This window comes from Odocoileus virginianus, chromosome 26, assembly GCF_023699985.2.
Source record: "Odocoileus virginianus isolate 20LAN1187 ecotype Illinois chromosome 26, Ovbor_1.2, whole genome shotgun sequence".
In the NCBI taxonomy this organism is placed as follows: domain Eukaryota; kingdom Metazoa; phylum Chordata; class Mammalia; order Artiodactyla; family Cervidae; genus Odocoileus; species Odocoileus virginianus.
Window position 1 is genome coordinate 11,256,700 of NC_069699.1, and position 22,354 is coordinate 11,279,053.

General features: G+C 43.0%; 1 protein-coding gene across 5 annotated transcripts in view; it reads left to right on the forward strand.

Annotated features, from left to right (window-relative positions):
• The window catches only part of ENTPD3 (ectonucleoside triphosphate diphosphohydrolase 3), a 34,459-nt gene extending 12,704 nt beyond the window's left edge, over positions 1 to 21,755 (forward strand). For 4 of the 5 annotated variants that reach the window (XM_020894562.2, XM_070455463.1, XM_070455464.1 and 1 more), the window contains 8 exons: positions 266 to 383; positions 8,594 to 8,744; positions 11,091 to 11,250; positions 12,223 to 12,456; positions 17,110 to 17,382; positions 17,527 to 17,637; positions 18,493 to 18,630; positions 20,400 to 21,755. In XM_020894562.2, coding sequence (XP_020750221.2) covers positions 266 to 383; positions 8,594 to 8,744; positions 11,091 to 11,250; positions 12,223 to 12,456; positions 17,110 to 17,382; positions 17,527 to 17,637; positions 18,493 to 18,630; positions 20,400 to 20,636 — 1,422 coding nt within the window. In that variant the 3' untranslated portion in view covers positions 20,637 to 21,755. The remainder of the gene's footprint in view (positions 1 to 265; positions 384 to 8,593; positions 8,745 to 11,090; positions 11,251 to 12,222; positions 12,457 to 17,109; positions 17,383 to 17,526; positions 17,638 to 18,492; positions 18,631 to 20,399) is intronic. The other variant, XM_070455466.1, reaches the window with a different exon arrangement.
• Positions 21,756 to 22,354: the final 599 nt, after the last annotated feature.

A 22,354-nucleotide genomic window follows, 5' to 3' on the forward strand; every position in this document is an offset into this window, starting at 1 on the left:
TGGCATTGGGAGCTTCAAAAGCTCCCTAAGTGATTCCACTGTGAACCAAGGCTGAGAACTGTGGCCTGGAACACCTGACCCATCTCCTCCCCACCCCTCCCTCCAGTCTACAGAAACAAAGTTGGTTTGGAGAAGATAGTTTTTTCTTTTTGGTCAGGTTCTATATAAAGGAAGCAGTGTGGGTTAAACTCTTGGGGTTCTCTGGGAAAAGGGGTCCTCAGAGAGGCTGAGCCTGTAATTAACTGTCCGTCCCCCTTTTATTCAGTATGGAATTGTACTTGATGCCGGGTCTTCCAGAACCACAATCTACGTGTATCAATGGCCAGCAGAAAAGGCAAATAATACTGGAGTGGTCAGTCAAACCTTCAAATGCAACGTGAAAGGTAAGGCCCAAGGGAAGAAGGGAGTGTCCTAATGTCCTTTGGAGGCCTGCAGGGGTCCTGAAATACTGCCTGGAGGCAAGGAGTGAGCACTGGGCTGGGCGTCAGGGAAATGAGACCTCTTGTTAGCACTGCTGCTCTTCAGTACAGTGACCTTAGGCTAGCCCCTTCCCTTCTCTGGATCTCAGATTTCTCATCTGTAAAATGGGAGGCGGGGGTGTCAAGAACTGTGAATGGTATGATACGGATGCTGGTGAAAGACCCAAAACTTCTGTCAGAAACAAAGGAGAGTTTATTACTCACACAAATAGCTATAGCCCAAGGATCAGCATTTTCTTGTCCTGGTTCTCTGGGCCCCAATTTGCACAGGGTGATGTAGAGAGCTCCATATGGTACATGCTTGCACAGTGGGTTGTATTACCAAAAAGGAGCCCTGAGATTAGAGAACTTGAAAGATTTATAATGGGCGCCTGCCTTGCTCTGGAGGGAAACACTATCCGTATCTTCTTAGCCTGTTTATTATGCAAATATCCCTGAACAGATAGTCCAGAAGGACAGCAGTGAGTGCCTCTGCTCATAAGACATGCAGAAACACAAGAAATTCATGGAAAATTATATTCCAATAGGAAAATTATATTCCAGTTGGCTGTGTATGGTGGGAGGGGAGGGTAAAAAGAGATAGAGACGGACCATCTGTAAAAAACAGCCTTGTGTGGCTCTGTTCCAGTAAAACTTTCTTTATGGACCCTGAAATTTTGAATTTCATATAATTCTCAAATGTCACAAAATATTATTTTAAAAAAATGTTCAACACCATCTAAAAATAATGCACGAATATCTCAGTTCATAGGCTGTATAAAAGAAGGTGGTGAACTGTATATGGCTAGGGAATTGCCAACTCTGAAACAGAACGTTATCAGTGTCTTTAATGACCCTCCATGCACTTCCTGCTTCCTCCACAATATATCCTGAATGTTGTGTTGACTATTTACTTGTTCTTTTTTATAGTTTTGTCCTTATGCATTTAGTTTTTCCTGGTTTTGGAAATGGAATCAAGTGCATATTTATACTTGGAAGCAAATATTTATTCTGTAATTTGCTTTGTTCACTACCACTTGGTTTTTAAAATGCATCTGTGTTGCTATGAGTACCTGGTTCATTTTTCCCTGTTGAAGGATATTTGTATTTCCCTGGTTACTAATAAGGTTAAGTATCTTTTTATATATTTATGACTATTTCTGTTTCTGCGAAATGCCTGTTCATGTCTTTTGCTCATTTTTCTACTGAATTGCTTGACATTTTCCTATTGAGTTGTGGAATTCTTTGTCTGTATTCTGAATATGAATGCTTTGCTATATTATTATTATATTGTTGCTAATATCTCTCACAGTTTATGGTTTGTCTTTTTAGTTTTTTCGTGATGTCTTTTGACAAATAAAAGTTCTTAATTTTTACGAAGGTACAGTTATCAGTCTTCTGCCTTTTCGTTTGCTCTTTTGTATGTTTTATTTAAGAAATCCTTCCCTAACTTGAAGTCATAAAGATATTTTTCTATCAAAAGTTTTGAACTTCCCTGGCAGTCCATTGGGGATCACAGGTTCAGGCCATGTGGCACAATCAAAACAAAAAAGTTTTCTAAATTTGCCTTTTACAATTAAGTCTTTAGGCCACATAATCAAGCCCAGTTAGTGAGTGTATATGTATGTGCCACCCTCTTTAGAGCACTATGATTTTTGACTTGGCCTGGATCTTTCCAACTAGTGTACAGGATAGGTTACAGGGATACCCTCAACCTAGAGAATGAGTTAGACTCTGGGCCAGTCACCCCAAGCAACTTCCTTCATTTCCCTCAATAAGCTGCTCAAATAGAATACCCTCTTGCAGATCATGGTATAGAAAACATTGGGAAGCAGAATTAGCCTTTCCCATAGAGAGACCAGTTGTCGTCTCTGGATAACCAGGGTGCACTCTGACCATCTGCCCTTCCACGGAAGACAGCCAGGAGCTCGCTGATCCTGGGACATAGGTGTCACAGTCAGGGTCTTAAGGAGCAGAGGCACAGACAGAGTCTGGGGTGCAAGGGAGTGCTGAGTGGAAGGGAGGCAGAAAGAGGAGGATTGCACAGAAAGAGAAGTCAGACTGCAACTCAGGCGAGGCAGAGCTCCAGCCAATTAGAGGTGTCCTGCACTGGGTATAAATGGTCCAAAATGACCGGATGGTGATTCTTCCTGTCACTGTCAGTTACTGGATGTTGCCAGCTTGGGAAGAAGGTGTTGACCAAGAGTTTTCTGCAGCTAAAGAAAACCCTGAAGGAACTAACATCTGAACACTAAGCCTTTATTTGAAGGGGCATCTGTGTGGCACTTCTCTTGGCTCCTCACAACAGGGAACTTTCGTGTCTTCTGAGAACTGCTTGCATCATTACCTGCACTTTACCAGCAGCAGCAACCTTTCTGATACTTCAGCCAGAGATCCCATCTCTGTTCTCCTAACTTCTGAGCTATCTCTTCACTGTGAAGCATGAAACAGGATGCTTTTTTAGGAAAGACAGACCAGCCACTCCAAGCAGAGATGATATTGTAGGACAGTGATTAAGACATCACCCTCATCCCTACTATGAAATCTCTGGAAACTTATCTGAGCTCTCTGCATCTTGACTCCCTCATCTCTAAAATAAAAAGCATAATAACAGTAATACCCACCCCACAAGAATGATTTGGATTAAATGACATAATATGTATAAAGCAGGTCCATGGGATTTTTCAGGCAAGAATACTGGAGTGGGTTGCCATTTCTTCCTTCAGGGGATTTTCCCAAGAGCTTGGTGGGCTACAGTCCATGAGGTCGCAAAGAGTCAGACACAACTTAGCAACTGAGCACCAGCACATATAAAGCAGGGAGCAAAGACCTGGCATACAGTAGGCACTCAATAATTGTTAGCTATTAATTATGTGGCACCACACTTTAGAATTCCCAGTGGATATTCTTGCTAAGAGGCTGTCCTAACATAGTTGTAAGATCTGCCTCTAGCCCTGGGAGGGCAGTTTAGCCAAGTCAGTCGTGATGGCCTCAGACTGTAGGAAGAGGTGGCACTTCCGTGGGGAGGGACCCAGGCAGTCTCTCAGGGGCAGGGGCCCTTGGCCCACCCTGGATGTGATTGAGGGGAGGAGCAGGGTCATGGAGCCCACACCACATCCATAAATGGATCTTCTCTTTGATCACAGTAGCCTCAGGGGTCCATATATTCTCGGAATGACCAGAAGACCACAAACTACAGTTCAAATAACAGAGTTGAAGTTTGGCAAGTGTCATCCACTGGAAGACAAGTGGCTTCGCCAAGCATAATTTGGGTTTCTAGTTTCTCAGCTGCAGATTTCCCCAGGACTCCCCTGGCTTGGCCAGTGTGAGGGAGCACTGAATGTTTGCTTGCCTAGCCGTGTTCCCTGAATGCGCAGGGCCTTAGAAATATCTTTCTCAGGGCATTCGTGGTGGGCGTCAGTCCTCAGATGCTGCTGTTTTCTGTGAGTTCAGTGGGTGCTGCCTTAGCTCCTGGGTTCCATGCCGGTGTCTGTTACTCTGCCTGCTTATTTTAAAGCCATTCTCTGAAGGTCACTGGCTCCTTGCCTGTCCCTCATCTCTTGTGCGGGATGCACTGCTCAGGCTTCCTGCTGCCTTCTCTCAGAGGTAACAGTCATATTTTCCCTTTACACCAGCAGTTAAAAATTTTTTCAACTCCACTGAGACTAGACTTAACCATCTCCACTGAAATACCTTCAAAAGTTGCTCTAGGGACCAGATCACGATAGACAGTTGAAAACTGTCTTTTGCTCAGAACATGTCTTTTGCTCCTGTCCCACCTCAAGTAAGTCTTATGCCAGCTGTCCAACCCTCTCTTCTCAGATTGGAATAACAGTTTTAGCTCTTTCGTTGGAGTTTCCCAGTATTCCATGAGCCTGTGAACCCAATCTCCTTTTCCCTCTGGGAGGCTTCAGGGAACCTTATGAAAATAGGTCCCTGAGCGACATGCTCAAATACTCCACATTTCAACATTCTAGCAATGCTCCTAACCAGTTCTTGCAGAAATATATTTTGTTTGCTCTAGACTGAACTATACAATCCCCTTCCTATAGTGTGGTGGGCTGATCTGAAAATCTCACTGATTGACTGATTTATATATTTAATGAATATTTATTTGGGTGCTTGCTATTTGCCAGTAACTGTTCTTGACACTGGGAATTCTAAAATAACCAAAATGTACAAAGTCTCTACTGTTATAGAACTTACAGTCTAATGAAGGAGAGATAGCAAATAAATGGGTATATGATGTCAGTCAGAAATGCTGTGAAGAGAAACTAAGCCAGCTAGGTGGATAGAGAGCAATCCTGCGTTTCATGGGAAAGCAAAGAAGGTGGCAGCTAAGCAGAGACCACAGTGAGATGAGAGGGTGAGGACGCACGTGTCTGGGGAAGAACGTGCTAGCAGAGGGCGTGGCAGGAGAAAAGACCACGGGTGGCAGCAGCTCAGCCTTTTCTAGGAAAAGCAAAGAGGCCAGTATGACTGGAGCAGAGTAAGAGATTCAAGTGAGAAATGAGGCCAGAGCTCTTGCAGGGGCCAGCTCAGGGAGGACCTTGAGATGCAGTAAGGGGTTTGACTTTTACTCAGACGAATTTTGTTCACAGTATATTGGGAAGCCATTAGGAGATTCTGACCAGGGAGCTAACATGAGAGGACATCCTTTTAACGGATCACTCTGTCAATGTAGAATGTCAATGAGACCTAGAATGTCAAGAGACCTAGAGGCAGGGAGACCAGGGTTATTTTTTTTTTTCATTTATTTTTATTAGTTGGAGGCTAATTACTTCACAACATTGCAGTGGGTTTTGTCATACATTGACATGAATCAGCCATGGAGTTACATGTATTCCCCATCCCGATCCCCCCTCCCACCTCCCTCTCCACCCGATTCCTCTGGGTCTTCCCAGTGCACCAGGCCCGAGCACTTGTCTCATGTACCCAACCTGAGCTGGTGATCTGTTTCACTATAGATAATATACATGCTGTTCTCTCGAAACATCCCACCCTCGCCTTCTCCCACAGAGTCCAAAAGTCTGTTCTGTACATCTGAGTCTCTTTTTCTGTTTTGCATATAGGGTTATCATTATCATCTTTCTAAATTCCATATATATGTGTTAGTATGCTGTAATGTTCTTTATCTTTCTGGCTTACTTCACTCTGTATAATGGGCTCCAGTTTCATCCAGCTCATTAGAACTGATTCAAATGAATTCTTTTTAACGGCTGAGTAATATTCCATGGTGGAGACCAGGGTTATTAGAGCAGTGCAAGTGGGAGGTGATGTGTGGGTGGTCTAGCCTAGACTCGTGCTTCTCAACATAGGGCAATTTTGCCCCCCAGGGAACATTTGTCACTATCTGGGGACATTATTTTTTTTTATTATTTTTATTTATTTAATGGATTTATTTGGCTGCACCACATCTTAGTTGTGGCATATGGGATCTTAGTTCCCTGACTAGGGATTGAACCCAGGCCCCCTGCATTGGGAGTATGGAGTCTTAGCCACTGGACCACCAGGGAAGTCCCTCTGGGGACATTTTTGGTTTTCCCAACTGGGGTTTGTGGTGCTGCTGGCATCTAATGGTAGAGAACAAGGGCACTGCTAACGACTGCATGACTTGCAGGACAGTCCCCACAACGAAGAAGCATCCAGCCCAAAAGGTCAGTAGTGCGGAGGCTGAGAAACACTGGTTGAGAATGGTTCTGGGGAAAGAGTGAGAAGTGCTGAGATTTGAGCCGTATCTTGGAAGTAGAGCCAACAACATTTTACGATTGTTTTAATGTATGGCATCCTGGCTGATGGTACCTGAGCATCAGTTCTGACCTGAGTGACTGCGTGCATGAAGGTACCGTCTCCTGAGAACGGGCAACACTGAGGGTTGGGGCTATGGCACGGATTAAGGAATCTGGTTTTGAATATATTAAGCTGGAGGTGCCAATAAATCATCTAAGTCAGGAGACAGCAAACTTTTTCTGTAAAGAGCTAGAGGATAAATATTTTTCATTTGTTGGCCATGTGATCTCTGTTGTATTTAACTCTCCTACTTTAGCATGAAAATAGCCACAGACCATCTGGAGACAAATTAGCGTGTATGTATTTCAAGAAGACTTTATTTATGGACACTTGTATATGCCTAATAGGATACACCCTAAGGACAAAAAAGAATTTCAAAAAATTTTAAATTGTTTTCAATAATCCTACAACTGGTGGTAGTGCTGGTATTGTCATTGTCATACTGAGACTGTTGCATGTGTTGTGAAATAAAGCAAATGAGTTATTAAGTTGGAGGGATTGGGGAACAGGATTTTTAGCATAGGAAAAGGAAGATAAAGATACAAGATCAGTGAATTCAAGGGAAAAATTGAAGTTCTGAATTAGAAATACCACTAAGAATTCATGACATATTTTCTCTTGAAATAAAGTTTTCTCTAGGTCTGTCTTCTGGAAAGGTTTGCAATGAGCACCCTAACTTCTAAATTTTGGATACTAGATACCATTACTCAATAAAAGAAATCAGGATTTCTTGAAGAAATGGCAGATTCCAGATCTGGGGCAGGAAGTATATAGGTCATTGAGACATCTCATATCAGAAAGCAGAGGAAGTTCTTCAAGGTTTCTGGGATCATGTCAAAAGGACTCAGCTACCAAACTGAAGAAAGCACCACTGGATAAAGATGGGCCATCAGTAAGAATAATAACTGCAGTATTATATATCAAACTTATCTGTAGATTCATAAGTCCTTAAAGATACTAAACAAACAAATAAAATCCCTCATTGGTTAAGAAGATACTGGAGATGCAACATACACACACACACACACACACACACACACACACACACATATAGCATATATATAAATTTTTAAAATTTATTTGGTCACGTGGCATGTGGGATATTAGTTCCCCAACCAGGGATTGAACCTCCACCCCCTACATTGGAAGCATGGAGTCAACCACTGGACTGCCAGGGAAGTCTACGATCAATATTTTTAAGCTGGTAAATAAAGGGAAAGAATCAAGCACATATCTATCCAACCTTCCCTGTACAAACTGTACTATAGGGTAACCAAGTAGTTAATGATGGGGAAGTTTTCCTCTTTTAAAAGCATTTTAAATAAAAAGTGAAACAAGAATGATGGAAATAAAATATCACCATTTCACAAACCCTAATGGGCTAATGGATCTAGGCAATGATCACTGATGCCTATTAACAGCACAAAGAGAGAAGCAACCAGATGCTTGTGCCTCTTATTGGAAATGCACATCCCTACAAATGACTGTTTCTGAAAAAGTTCAGACCTGAATCTGATTAAGCCTCTGTGTTCAATTACCAATTTATAGAAAACACTGAAACCAAATAACATATTAAATGAAACCATGGAGATGTGGTCAGCAAATTCTAGACTTTAGAAAACTATAGGACAAATGAAGTTGCGAGGGAAAAAGTGTTTAATTACAAAGAAAAATTAGAAAGAGAGGGCAGAATCTACATATTAAAGGAAACTTAAAAGACATGGCAACCAATTATAATGGATGGAATTTATTTGGGCCCTAGTTCAAACAAACTAGATAGAGAGAGGTAGACGGAGAGAAAAAACATGAATATGGAGGAAATGTGAGTCTTAATTAGATATTTAATTATATTAAGTGATTATCTTTTAAACTTTTATATAGACTAATGAGACTATGGTTATGTTTCTTTAAAAGAAGTCTTATCTTTTAATGATACATACTGAAATATTTATAGAATGAAATGATACCATGTCTGTAGTTTGCTTCATTAGGAGAGAATGGAGAGTGCAGATGAGGCAAGATTGATCACTGTTAAAACTGGAAGATGGGTGCATGGGTTTGTTGTACTCTTCTCTCTACTTTTATATATATTTGAAATTTCCATAATGAGAACCTTTTTTCAAAGCAGGTCTCGGCTCAATTTTTTTCACCTTTGTAATTCTTTCCTTCTATATTTTGAGAATTGACTCATCTGTGTGGCCACATGGAACTTAGCACATACACTGTTTTCAATGCCCTACAAAAACCCATTAATTTACAGAGCTGATTTGCTTTTTTATTTAAAAGTTGTATGGCTCTTGTTGGTTCCTGATAATGCTAAGAAGTGATGAATGCTTGCTCTTCAGGCTCTGGGATCTCCAACTATGCGAAAAACCCCCAAGATGCCCCCAAAGCCTTTGAGGATTGCATGCAAAAAGTCAAGGGGCACATTCCAGTCCATCTCCATGAGTCCACCTGCGTTTACCTGGGGGCCACAGCTGGGATGCGATTACTGAGGTAAGAGCTCGAATGGCCCAGAGAAGCCCGTTGGACCAACACAGCCAGGAATGTGTCGAATCTTTCCAAGAATATAACTATTTCTGGGAAAGAAGCCCATATTCTGCCATAAATTTAGGCTTTCAAAGTTGGGAAACTTTTAGTCTTAATACTCAGAAAGAAACAGTTCTATATTTGATTCCCTTCCCCATGGTGATTTTATTGAGAACTCTGAAAAAAAATGAAAGTAACATGAATCTAGTCATGGGATGTACCTCTAGTTTTCTTAAAAAGTAGAAACTGTTTTTGACCTCTGGTATTTTAACACTGGGGTTTCCCTGGTGGCTCAGTGGTAAAGAACCGGCCTGCCAGCGCAGGAGACTCAGGTTTGGTCCCTGATTTGGGAAGGTCCCCTGGAGAAGGGCATAGAAACCCCCTCCAGTATCCTTGCCTGGGAAATTCCATGGACAGAGGAGCATGGCAGGCTACAGTCCATTGGGTCATAGAAGAAGCAAACACAACTGAGTGACTAAAGAACAACTTTAATACCTGTGCACAACCAGTGCCACTAAATGTAAGCCACTATACTCCTAAGCTATTTAGCTTCTACCCATGTACAAAATGTCACCAAAATATCTGCTTTCAAATAATGGGAATTCTGCTCCTCGCCCCAAAGCCTTTGGGGTTACTATAAAAAATAAACATCTCATTTCATTCAATTAAGCAGTTCCTTCTAAATTTTCAGCCATGACTTTTAGCCCCATTGTATTGTTTTTGAATGTCCTTTCTCATTTTTTTTCTCCATGATAATATTTCCTTGACCTTAAAATAAAAACAAAACAAAGCAGTTTTTTAAAAACCCATCAAGCTTAAAACTACCAAAATTAAAGGGCGGATGCTGCCCTAAACTTTGAAAATAAGGCTTTCTCCCCAAAAGATGACACTCATTTGGTTGCAAAGTCACTTTGTCTATGATCCTAGGGATGTAAAATTATATGTATTTTCTTTACCACATGCAGAAATTTCAAAGGAACAAACAGAGTCGCTTTCAGATGATCATCAAAAAGATCATGAAGCACTTTCAGTTGGATTGAGCCTTTTCCTTGTAGTTTTCCTCTCATTTTTTTCTATTCCTATGTCCTGGTTGATCAAGTAGAATGTAGAAGGAAGTCAGATTTCTTTGTTTACTCTTGGATTCTGCAGTGTGCTTTCAAGATTGCTGTGTTTACTTGAAATAGAAATGATATAGAAATCCCTTCCTTCTGCCTTTTCTTTCTAATGGAAGCAAAGAACTCAACTTTGTCTTGGTTGCTTTTTTCTCCCAGTCCTCTCAGTGAGAAATCATTCAAAGGCTCTGTCATTTATAGCCATGGAAAAAAACATGGAATAGAAAGTTTGCCACTTAGCGAGAAGGTGAATGTTACATTTGAATAGATTAAATACTGACGCTTCTTTGTGAACTCTTTCACAACCTCTGATGGTGATCCATTTCTTCTGAGGAACTAGTTGATATTTTAATTGCCAGAAAAGTCAAATATAGAAAAAACAATAATTTGAGTCTCTGGGATGGCAACTAATAAAACTAGGAAAATCATTCATTATTTTCCAAGCAGTGATAAATTGCTACTGAACTGGAATGGACTTCAGCTTGTAGCATTGCTCTTTCTTCTTCCTCAGCCAAGAGTGAGCCAGTGCCCCTCGACTTTCTTAACCCACTGATGAAAGGGAAAAGAATGTCCCAAGTGAGCTTTCTTCCATCAAATGGCACAGATGAATGATACAAATATACTATGTCATGGGTGATACGAATGCTATGTCACTACTCCTCCATGGGTCAGCACACTAAAGGATTTCAATTCAGTGACAACCGTGATGGCCATCATATCCCCTCACGCCAAAGCCCTCCCAAAGAGCAAAGCAGGGACAGCGAAAAACCCCTCTTCCTTTCCCCCTCCCTCCTAAGCTCCCCTTCCTTCTGGCCTGATGAGGGTTTCTTTGTGTAGTGCCCCAAGCGAATACTTATGCTACTCCTTATGCCTTCACTAATCTCCTTTTCTCTGCTGATCTGAGACAGAGCAATAGTGATTGAGTAGGAGGCTCTTTAGCTGGTTGCTAGACAGCAGAATAGGAACAGGTAAGGGAGGAGAGAACAAGTGATATTTTTACTGGTAGCTATTCCCCTGCTTGGCAGTTTGACAGGTAACAAGTGCAGCCTGCCTTCATGGTTGCCTGGAAGGCTTCAATTTGCAGAGGGGGTTCCTCTGTCTTACCTACATCTGGAAAATGGTCCCTGCCTGAGGGAGTGGGGAGGTTATTTTAAGATTGTTGTCTGGGCACTCAACCTTTTGTGTTCTGTGCCTTGAATAGGTTGCAAAACGAAACAGCAGCTAATGAAGTCCTTGAGAGCATTGAAAACTACTTCGAGTCTCAGCCCTTTGATTTTAGGGATGCTCAAATCATTTCTGGGCAAGAGGAAGGGATATATGGATGGATTACAGCCAACTATTTAATGGGAAATTTCCTGGAGGTGTGTGAAAACAAATGCATGGTTTTTAATCTTGCTGTTTATTCTGTCCCCTGGGATTGGGAACTTAAGCAGAGGTGCATGCTGACAGGGCCATCTGTCCTGCATCATTTCTATCATGTAATGCATTAGGGAAACACCAGTGATAAAACAGCCAAGACAAGACATGTATAGCTGGGAAAAAGCCTTGGATCCTAAATAAGACAAATGCATGCGGTGGGGGTGGGGAGGATATCATTTTACCAACTAACAAGAAATTTGAGGGGGGGAGGGAGGATCTAAATCTTGCAGTGGGCCATGAGTCTTTTGAAATCCAACTAGAGAAGGACCCTTCCAAGAAGTCCTGTAGCCGTCAGGAATTTCCAGAGCCCTCAGGCCGCCTCTTCTCACTCACTGGTGTCCTCAGGTCTCCTCACACTCCAGGCTCCACACTCCCTGCTCCTTTGGTGCAGAGGAAAGCTGCCTCTGAAAGATAGTCACCAGGTCACAGAGGGTGTAAACTGAGGATACCCCTACCATGTCCAGTCTAAGACCTGTTTTCTTCCTCCTTGAATATATTTTTAGTTAATTAATTTAGTTAATATTTTGGAAAATTCACGTAGAAATCCACAATTCTAGCTTCTTCTGGACTCCCTCACTCCCCAAAAGTTGGCAGAGCTGGTCACAGTAGACTCACATTCCTGCATGCCAACAACCAACTGGAACAGAGTATATAACTCATGCATTCCCCAGATGGCCACAGTCCTCTCACCATTCCCTGTTGTGTACACCTAATCTACTCACTCATTTATGTTGCCTGTCCAGTCCCTGAAAGCATTTGAGTTCACCACCCGTTAAACTAAGGAGAGATTTGGCCCTGAATGCACCCTATGTCATACTTCTTAGCAATAAGAGATGGATCCTGGGAGATGAACCCTGGCCAGTCAGAGATGGCACCTTTGGTCTTTTTTCTTGCTTCTTTTTCCAACTGTGTAGAAGAGCCTGTGGCATATGTGGGTGCATCCGAGTGGAAAGGAGACCACAGGTGCCCTGGATTTGGGTGGTGCCTCCACCCAGATATCCTTCACGGCAGAAGAGAAGGTGGGGCTGAACACCAGCGACATCATGAAGGTGACCTTGTATGGCTATGAATACACACTCTACACACACAGCTTCCAGTGCTATGGCCAAAACGAGGCTGAGAAGAGGTTTCTGGCAACCCTCGTTCAGGTACCTGAGGCAGGGGGCAACAGGTGTTCCCTCGGGGGTCTTGGCTGAGGGGAAGATGCCTTGCCTTCTGGGGTCTGTCCTTTCCACTCCAATTAGAAGGTGGATGGAAACAGCAGCATTTTCTTGTTAACTTGTAGGGGTCCGAGCGTTCTCTTTCTCTCTCTCTCTCTCTGATACATTGACCACTTCCAGTGTATTTGAGTCGGAAGTCCAGGGAAATTCCAGAGCCCCAGAGGTTTTATAAATGATTCAGGACTTGGGATCCCTTTATGGATATTAACTGCTTTAAACTAGTAGCTAAAGAAGCTGGACATTGCAGAGACTCCCCTGAGTGCAGACAAAATAATATACCTGGTCACAGGAGAAATTCTTGCTGACAACAGAGAGGGCAGAGGACCTCCTCAGGCTCAGGCTTATTTTAGATGAGCCTGTATTAGGCAGATTTAATCGCTTTAGATGGTGGGATCTTAGAGCAGCCGAATTCCATTACATTGGCCAGTAATTTATATGGTAACTGAATATGATGGCCACTTCAGACATCAGTTAGGCTGCCACTAACATAAAGTTGACATGAGTACCGTTGGTGGCAGCGAGAGCACTCACACCATGGATGTGACCCTGGGCCCCAAACTCCGGTGCTCAGGGGACGTCCATCTAGGCCATGGCTGAAAAGGGAAGGTGAAGATGAAAGGAGAATGAAGGCAGGGAACCTTGATCACCTGGAGGGGCATGAGGCCAACCGGAGGCCACAGATCCTGACTTCTAAGGGGATCCGGGGCAGGGCACAGGGGCTGAGTCAGCCTCTGAATGTAGTGGACACAGCATCAGTAGGTTAACCCCCACCACTGCAGCTTACTCTGGTCATGAGGAAGGATGCAGTATTTCCCAGCCACTAGCTGTAGAAAAATTGGGTTGGTTTACAAAGAGGCATCAGTAGAACTCACATCTTCAGATCCCTGCATTTACTGAGTATTCATGCAGAGTGGATTGTGAGAATTCACCCTCCAGGTCTGGCCCTCTTCCCAAAACTTCTCTTTCAGCCTCACAGGAAAGGCTGGAGCCCCAGCACACATGTATGCCACATGTATTTCGGGGAGAGGCTGGGCGCTCCTGGGAAAGACAGAGCGGGGGCCCTGCCAGCAGCCCTGAGCTACTTCTCCATGGCTCAGGAGACTCGGTGCCCAGGCCAGACTCCCAAATACAACCCCCAACTCGGCCAAACCAAACCCCGCAGGGAGCTTAGTCAACCCTCTCTAACTGGGCTCCTCTTGTCTCTCCCTTTTTATTTCTATCAATACTTAAGGCCCCTTCCTCCAGCTCTGGCCCTAGAAGGGGTGCAGGGTAGGGCAGGGAGGGCAGGGCTCCTCTGAACTTCAGATGGGAGAAGGGAGGCAGGAGAAATCACCCTTTTCCCAGGGTGAATCTAGGTTTGAGAAGCTAACCTATTAAATTTGGCTGGCCATGAGGGGGTGTATATGTATATTTGTGCACACACTCCTACAAGATTTGTTAAAGAATGACTGTCTATGTACCCAACAGTCTACAGTAGAGAAGTGAATACACCACCTGGGTGAGGTCTCATTTGAACTTGAGAATGCAGGTCTCAAGGTGTGAGCCCAGGTCTGGGGGCAGAGGTGGGACACCCCTGCCTCTCATTGTATGTAGTCAACTCACAGGGACAGGGGGCATCTCCAACTTGCCTGATAACATGTGGATGCCTGAGAGAGTGGCTTTGCCCTCTAAGCCTTCTGACTCATGTGTGGGGAAGGATCCAGGTGCAATGAGGATCACCCACAAATGCATGTCCCGACCTGCCTAGCCAATACTTTCATGTTCCAAAGATGTGTTGCCAAGCCCCAACTTAAAGGTTCCCAAAGCTTATTGCGTCATGAACACTGCCTGAGTAATTGCCTACAGTCCAGGTCTCAGTTCCTGGACTGAAATATAAAGGGCTACAGAGTGTGGTGAGAGTGACACCTAGATATATGAAAAAGTGAAAGTGTTAATTAGTTGTGTCCAACTCTTTGCAACCCCATGGACTGTAGCCTGCCAGGCTCTTCTGTCCATGGAATTCTCCAGGCAAGAATATTGGAGTGGGTTGCCATGTCCTACTCCAGGGGGTCTTTCTGATCCAGAGATCGAACTCAGGTCTCATGCATTGCAGGCGGATTCTTTACCATCTGAGCTACCAATATATACTTTGCAAATTATTTTCTTAATAAGGGGTCTCCAGCGACCCTAAGGCTCAAGTCTCACTCTGATAGCATGTTAGATATTAGGGACATGCATTCACTTTCTCTCCCTTGTTAAGTAAGATTTTTTTCTTCTGGTTTTAAAGTAACACATATTCAGTGGGGAAAAAAAATAGAAAATACAGACATAAAGAATATAAATAATAAACAACAAAACTTGGAATTACCCATCATCAACATATTATTGCATTTTCTTCCAGTTTTTTTTTAAATGCAAGAATATGTGTATTTACAAATTTGGCTTCATATGGTATATATATGGGCTTGCCAAGTGGTGCTAGTGGTAAAGAACCCGCCTGCCAATGCAAGAGACATAAGAGACACAGGTTAGATCTCTGGGTTGGGAAGATTCCCTGGAGGAGGAAATGACAACTCACTCCAGTATTCTTGCCTGGAAAATCCCATGGGTGGAGGAGCCAGGCCAGCTACAGTCCATGGGGGCTGCAAAGGGTCGAACACGACTGAGCACAAGCGCAGGCAGTATTCCAAATACATTATTTAAAAAGAAAAGCTATGTTGGTCATGTAGCTACAAAGGAGAGTACATGGCCCTTTCATGCTAATGCCCTGCAAAGACTAAATTCAGGGAAGATTTATTAAATGGTGAGGGACTAAGTAACTTGGCACATTGGCAAGTTATATTTCAGCAATGCTATAACAAATAATTCATGATCCAAAAAGAGAAATGAATTAATCTTTACCAAGCTTCTTCTAGCCAAAAAATAATTCATATTATTTTGCTTCTTCTCCAAGCCAGGCCAGAAATGATTTATTTTAATTATTTAAAAGTGTAAGTCAGATTTGGAGGGGGAAACTAAATGATTAGTTGTTTGACTTTTTTTTCTTTCAATGATTATTTCGGCCATAGGGTGACCGTGATGTGCTATGTTACAAATCAGACATAACAGCTTTTGAACACCATAGACTTCTTCACACCACTGAAGCAGAAGGGGCCCATTTGCTGCCTCCACAGTCATATTAAGATCTTTCTGTAGGACACTCATATGTTATATCAGATGAGTGTTGGACTTCTGTAGGATTCTGCCTAGAATCCTATGACAGCCTTTCATTAAATGATTACATTATTTTGATGTGTACCTCAGGTTCCTCAGCAGTAAAATGAGAGAGCTGAGCTAAGTGTTTTCTGGGCCAAGATTTTACTATAGAGGATAAAATAGCTTTGAAATTACACAGAGTTCAAATCCAATTCCTTGGGAAAGAGAGCCCATAAATTGAACCAAACACATTTTGGAATTTAGCATTAAATAAAGGGAACATTTTTCAGCACAGATAGAAGACTGGATAATAATCTGGAGAAAGTAAAATCAAATCCCTACCACAATCTTAATACCAAATAAATTACAAACAGATCAAATATTTCTATGTAACAGGGTATTTATTACATCATTGTTTTGTAATGGCACATGACTGGAAACCAGCTCAATATTCCTCTAGATGGGATTCCCTAAATAAAGTACAGTTTATTTGTACAGTGGAGTTCTATGTAGCTAGCATGAAAGAAGCTAGTATAAAAAGAAGAGGTCACTCTTACACCAGGGGCTTCCCTGGTGGTTCAGAGGTTAAAGCGTCTGCTTGCAATGCGGGAGACCTGGGTTCGATCCCTGGATCAGGAAGATCCCCTGGAGAGGAAAATGGCAATCCACTCCAGTATCCTTGCCTGGAGAATCCCATGGACGGAGGAGCCTGGTGGGCTACAGTCCATGGGGTCACAAAGAATCGGACACGACTGAGTGACTTCACTTCACTTCACTCTTACATGGACAATGAAAGGAAAATCTCAAAGATATATTCTTAAGTAAGAGATGCACGGGACAGAACAGTGTGTATAGAGCACTACCATTTATGATTTAAAATTTAAAGAAAGAAAAAGAGGGGAAAAGAAAATGTAATTGCACATGCATAGAAGAAGTATACACAGAATCTCTGTTAGAATACACTACAACTGGCAATAGTGGTTACTTCCAGGGAGGGAACCTGGGTGGATAAAGTGGGTGGGAATGAGCCTTAATTTTGATAATACATTTATTTGTACCTTTTTAATTGTTATTTTTAGATGGATAGATAACATGCTCTTCAAAATGGTCAATTAACCTAAACATATCTTGCTTTCTCATCAAAATGGAGTTCATAAAACCTGCTTCATGGAGCTGTGCTAAGTGCTGGAGCAGAGCCTGGTATTGTGCCTGGTGCAGGGTGACAATCCCCCCCACCCCAAGTAGAGTTATCTAGACAACCTGGGACTTCCCTTCCACTGGACGTATAATGGCCTTTTTTCCATTTCTCTCTTGGCATTGGAGGGGAACAACAGTGAGGACTTACAAAAGGAAAGTATTTGGACCTCCACAAGAGTGATTTCTAACACCTTACTCTTATACCTATAGGATTATACCACTGAAACCACGTTCACCAACCCTTGTTACCCTCAGAATTACACCACCACCTTCACTGAGGCACAGGTGTTTGGCAGCCTGTGTACAGAGAACCTGAGACCTGAAAGATATAATCCCAACAACATCATCACTTTTGAAGGAACTGGGGACCCATCACTGTGTAGGGAAAAGGTGGCTTTCCTATTTAACTTCAGCGCTTGCCGTGATCACGAAGCTTGTTCCTTTGATGGGGTGTATCAGCCAAGAGTTAAAGGGTCATTTGTGGTAAGAGCAAAACAACAGAGATTCCTTTTCCCCCTACTGATTATTTCTCACCTTCCTGTTTTTCCTTTGCTGAGGTGTTTCCCACTTTCTTTTTCCCTGCCCTGAAACCTCCATTATATTGCATTCTGTACAACTTCCTTACAGGCTTTTGCAGGATTCTACTACACAGCCAATGCTTTCAACCTTTCGGGTAGCTTTTCTCTGCACACCTTCAACTTGAGCACCTGGAATTTCTGCTCAAAGAATTGGAATCAGGTCAGTATTTAAAGAAAAAGGATCCATATTGGTACAAAACAGTACAGCAGGGTAGATTTCATTTACGCCTGTGTGTGTGCATGTGTGTGTACGTGTGTGTATGTATGTTCTGAATTTGACTTTTATCCTGTTCTCCTTCACCACATCTGTAAGATGGGGGTAATAAGGAGCCCGACCTCATAGCTATGTTGTGGATTAAATGTTCTATTCATGGGCACAATGTTTATAACAGTGTCTGGCATGTAACAAGCACTCTATAAAGTTAAGATTGCTCTTCCATGATATTGTATGCATTTTAAGTCGCTTCAGTCCAACTCTTTGTGACCCTATGAACTGTAGCCCACCAGGCTCCTCTGTCCATGGAATTCTCCAGGCAAGAATACTAGAGTGGGTTGCCATTTCCTTCTCCAGGGGATCTTCCCAAGCCAGGGATTGAACCTGCATCTGTTACGTCTCCTGCATTGGCAGGCGGGTTGTTTACCAGTCGGTTATGTTGTAAAGGGATTTTTTTTTAAATATAGGAGATATGGTGTATATATACAATGGAATATCACTCAGCCATTAAGAATGAAATTGTGCCATTTGCAGCAACATGAGTGGACCTGGAGGGTATTATGCTTAGTGAAGTAAGTCAGACGGAGGAAGACAGATTCTGTATTTTATCACGTATATGTGGAATCTAATGAAACAAATGAACATAAAATATGGATTTTTTGTCATTGTGTTATTTTATAGTAATTTTAATGATTAAATTCTCTGGGTGATAAAATTCTTTAAAATATGACTGCTGACCTAAGCTGTTCTGAAATGCGCATTTTAAAACCTGCCTCCTCCCTGTTTTGAACTTGTCTTCAGCTCCCACTGCTGCTGCCCCGGTTTGATGAGCAGTATGCACGCTCCTACTGCTTCTCGGCCCACTATATCTACCATTTGCTTCTAAGTGGATACAAATTCACCGAGGAGAGCTGGCCCCAAATACATTTTAAAAAGGAAGTAAGTCAAAGTACAAATTGTTTTCCTCTTCTTCCTCTCAAAATAGATGTTTGTTTGTGTGTGTGTGAAAGAAATGTAGGAGATAAGTGGGAATTGGGGATTTAAACTTGCTGAATGGGAGTCAATGAGGCTTGATCCCTGGTGAGCTTATGAGAAGAGATAATGGAGAATTTAGAGGAAGTGGTCATCAGAAACCTTCTATGTGAGCTAAGGAAGCCAAGAACTGTGGACTCTAAGCTCTGTCGGGGCAGAACTTGCTTTATCATCCTCATATTGCTAGCACTCACACAAGACTGAGAACATAGGAGGCTCTTAGTAAATATTGTTGAGTGAATCCATAAATATGTTAAGGAACTGAGACTTTTAATCCTGACAAGAAGCTTCAGATACAACAGTTTTGTTAAGAGAATAGTAACTAACTGATCTCCATTTTACACAGATGTCAGAAGGAGATCTATTCTTTAGAGCACAGGGATTAAGTAAGCAGAGTTAAATAAGATTTTGATCTTGGAATGAGTCTGAGGTCACCGTATTCACTTTCAAGTGTCCAGAATGGTCTGACGCTGGAGTGACAGCTGACTGTTTGGTGAGGCGCCTCTGTACTTTGCTTCCAGGACTCAGCCTTGCTGTTACAGTGATCCAGCACTCTGTTCCCTGGCTTCTTGGAGGGTTTTCTCATTTCAGGAATAGCAGATGTAAAGCCTGAAGTATGTCTGGAGTCAGTCTGTTCAATATGAGCTTCAGCAGTAATTAGATTACAGCAAGCAATATCCAGTATTAGGCTTGTGACTGTTTTACATGGATAAAATTGAGTTGGCTGTAAAAAATAAGGCTGTCTGGAGACAGATAAGGACTGCTGGTGGCATGTCCGCTCCAAGCTTTGTTTCTAACTAATCTAATTACCAGGAAAGCACATTATGATTTTCCATTAAATACCAATTCGGGGGGGGGGGCGAATACATAATTCTAGGTTTCAAGTTCCTTTCTTTTATTTATAAAGAATTTAATATCAGTCAAATCAGTATTCAAATGTGAGGATGTAAAAAGACTTCAGGAGATTTGCCAAACAAAGATTGATATCCAAAATATTTGGGGGGTTTCCCTGGTGGCTCAGTAGCTGAGAACCCACCTGCCAGCGCAGGGGACACGGGCTCAGCCCCTGGTCTGGGAAGATTCCCCACGCCAGGGGGCAGCTAAGTCCGTGCGCCACAACCACTGAGGCTGTGCACCTTCGAGTCTGTGCTCCGCAACAAGAGAAGACGGCACAGCGAGAGAGAGAGGACGGAAGGTTACAAGTGTGAAACATTCATACATCTACCAAAATGGCATAAAAACATGCCAACAAAAACTGATGGAGCCACCAGATGAAACTGACACAGTCTGCTTCCCACTTAGACTGACCTTCTTTCCTTAGAAACTGGTCCTGGGTTCAGTAAAACATGCATCACCTCTTTTTTAGCTAGAGACATTTCTGTACCCAGTGACAGAAAAACTTCCACTGTTAACTGTGCCCTCTTCACACTGGCTGTGACAAGGCTGTGAGGATTAGTTCTCTGCAGTGTGGGAGGTTGGACACTCGAGCCTTTGTGGTCATGATGACCAGGGTTCTAGCCCAGTCTCTGCAGTTTCTGAACTTAGGCAAGTCCTTTGACCTCCTCAGGCCACAGTTCCTGGGGGTGTCTCAGGAGGGTGACCATGGTGTGTCCTGGGGATATAATCTGTGCCTCAAGCCCGGTCCTGAGAACTGAGCCGTCTCCTCTACTCCTCAGGTGGGGAATAGCAGCATAGCCTGGTCTCTCGGCTACATGCTCAGCCTGACCAACCAGATCCCAGCCGAAAGCCCCCTCATCCGCCTGCCCATCGAGCCATCTGCCTTCGTGGGCACCCTCGCCTTCTTTGCGGCAGTGGCCATGCTGTGTCTGACGTATCTCGTGTACTTGTGTGTGTTGTCCAGGAATCAGAGGCGCTCCCAGCATGCCTTGGACAACATGGTGGACTCTGAGTGAGCCTCACAGAGTGGTTCCTAGAGCCTGAGAGCTGCCCATAACCAGCTTGGGGGGCACCAGACAATGCAAGCAAAATGTCCATCTTCAGGAAACACAGCTAAAGTCCAATGCCTAGGTCCTGTGCCTCTCAGATACTGATTTATGTCAGAACACCTCTTGGGAAGTCCCTCAGCTGTTCTGTGCACATTTCTCTGCCAGAGACCCCGCCACCCACTAGCTGACCTACTGGGGAACAGGGAGAGACAGGCCATCAAGGTCAGCATCCTTATTCCAAGTGTCCCACAGGAAGAGTAAGTTGAGAAGATGACAGATGAATGTGGAAGAGTTGACCTCAGAGCTCAGTTTGCATTTTCCCTCCTTCAAAAATGTCATAAGTCCTCCCAGTAGGATTGGAAACTGGCAGGTGTCTAGTAAGCATCTGGTCCAATCAAATATCTCATTTTATGGCTTCCTCTCATTGGTCCTTAACTAAGAATTTCCTTAACAACTGTTAATAACATTGTGCTCCCTCAGCTTGGCAGAATATTGTATCTGGGGGAAAATCCTCCTCCACCCCCAAGGACAGTGGCCACAGCCAAGCTTCTGTCACGCAAGCAGAACCTGAAGGGCAGAGCCACACAGAATATTTACCAGAACACTACAGGCCATTCCTGAAGTAGGATCTCCTCTCAGGGCTCTGATCATTAGATCGCCACTTGTGTGTGTATCATCCTCGTTGCCTCCCCTTCCCACTGCTGTGTGCCCTTGTAAAATGTTTATCCCTGGCAAGGCTCTCACGCTCCAGATCATTTTGCCTTTGCTAGGCTTTTGCTTAGGGTTGTCTTTCCATCATTAGCACCCTGTGTATATTTCACCCACCTGTGGGAATCACAGGTCCACCTGATGCTGTCACAGGACATCTTCTCTGATTTGCTTACCAGTCACTTTCCTAGATGGTAGGCCTTTGCACAGTAGCCATAGTTCCTGACTTTGAGGGGGGAAAGGAAGCTGCAGGGATATTTAACTCCAAAGTGGGAGGGGACTCTAGCAAGTCCAATGGCTACAAAGTAAAACTCAACATTCTCTCAGATTATAGCTCGTTCACTGAGTACAGAATAAAGGAGACTTATTTTATTGTGACTTGCTGTGTGTGTGTTACTGTGCATGTGGTACTCTTTCTCCTAAGGACCCAAAGTGGCATCTATGAAAAGAAGCTAAACAACTAAAAGAAGTTTCTTGAGCAAACTTTCCTAGTATATTAAGAAAGTCATGCATCAATATCACCTTTATTCCAGAAAGTTCAAAGTATTTCACTTTAATAAACCTTTGGTTCCTTGAGATAACTGAGTTCAACATTTCCTTACCTTATCTGACATTGCAAAGCTTCTGTGAGGCTACAACCTGCCACTCACCTCTTGATTCCAAACCAGAATGTCTGCTCCCATCCCAAAGTGCACCACTGTTCAGTTTTCACTACCTAGACTGAGTTATCCTCCCACTCATCCAAACCACCATATTTCTCAAGGTTCAATCCCAGCTCTACTTCTTTCACAAAATATTCCTTGCACACACTCATGCACGTGTACATACACACATCATGATCTATCTCTTGGGCTACTTTTTAAAAACTATTTTTAAAATAAATTGTCATATTGTTGCTAATCATGTAACTGGACTACAAAATTCTAATCTAATCTCAATTCACAATTTCCATGACTTCTTTAAAGGCAGAGTGTTTT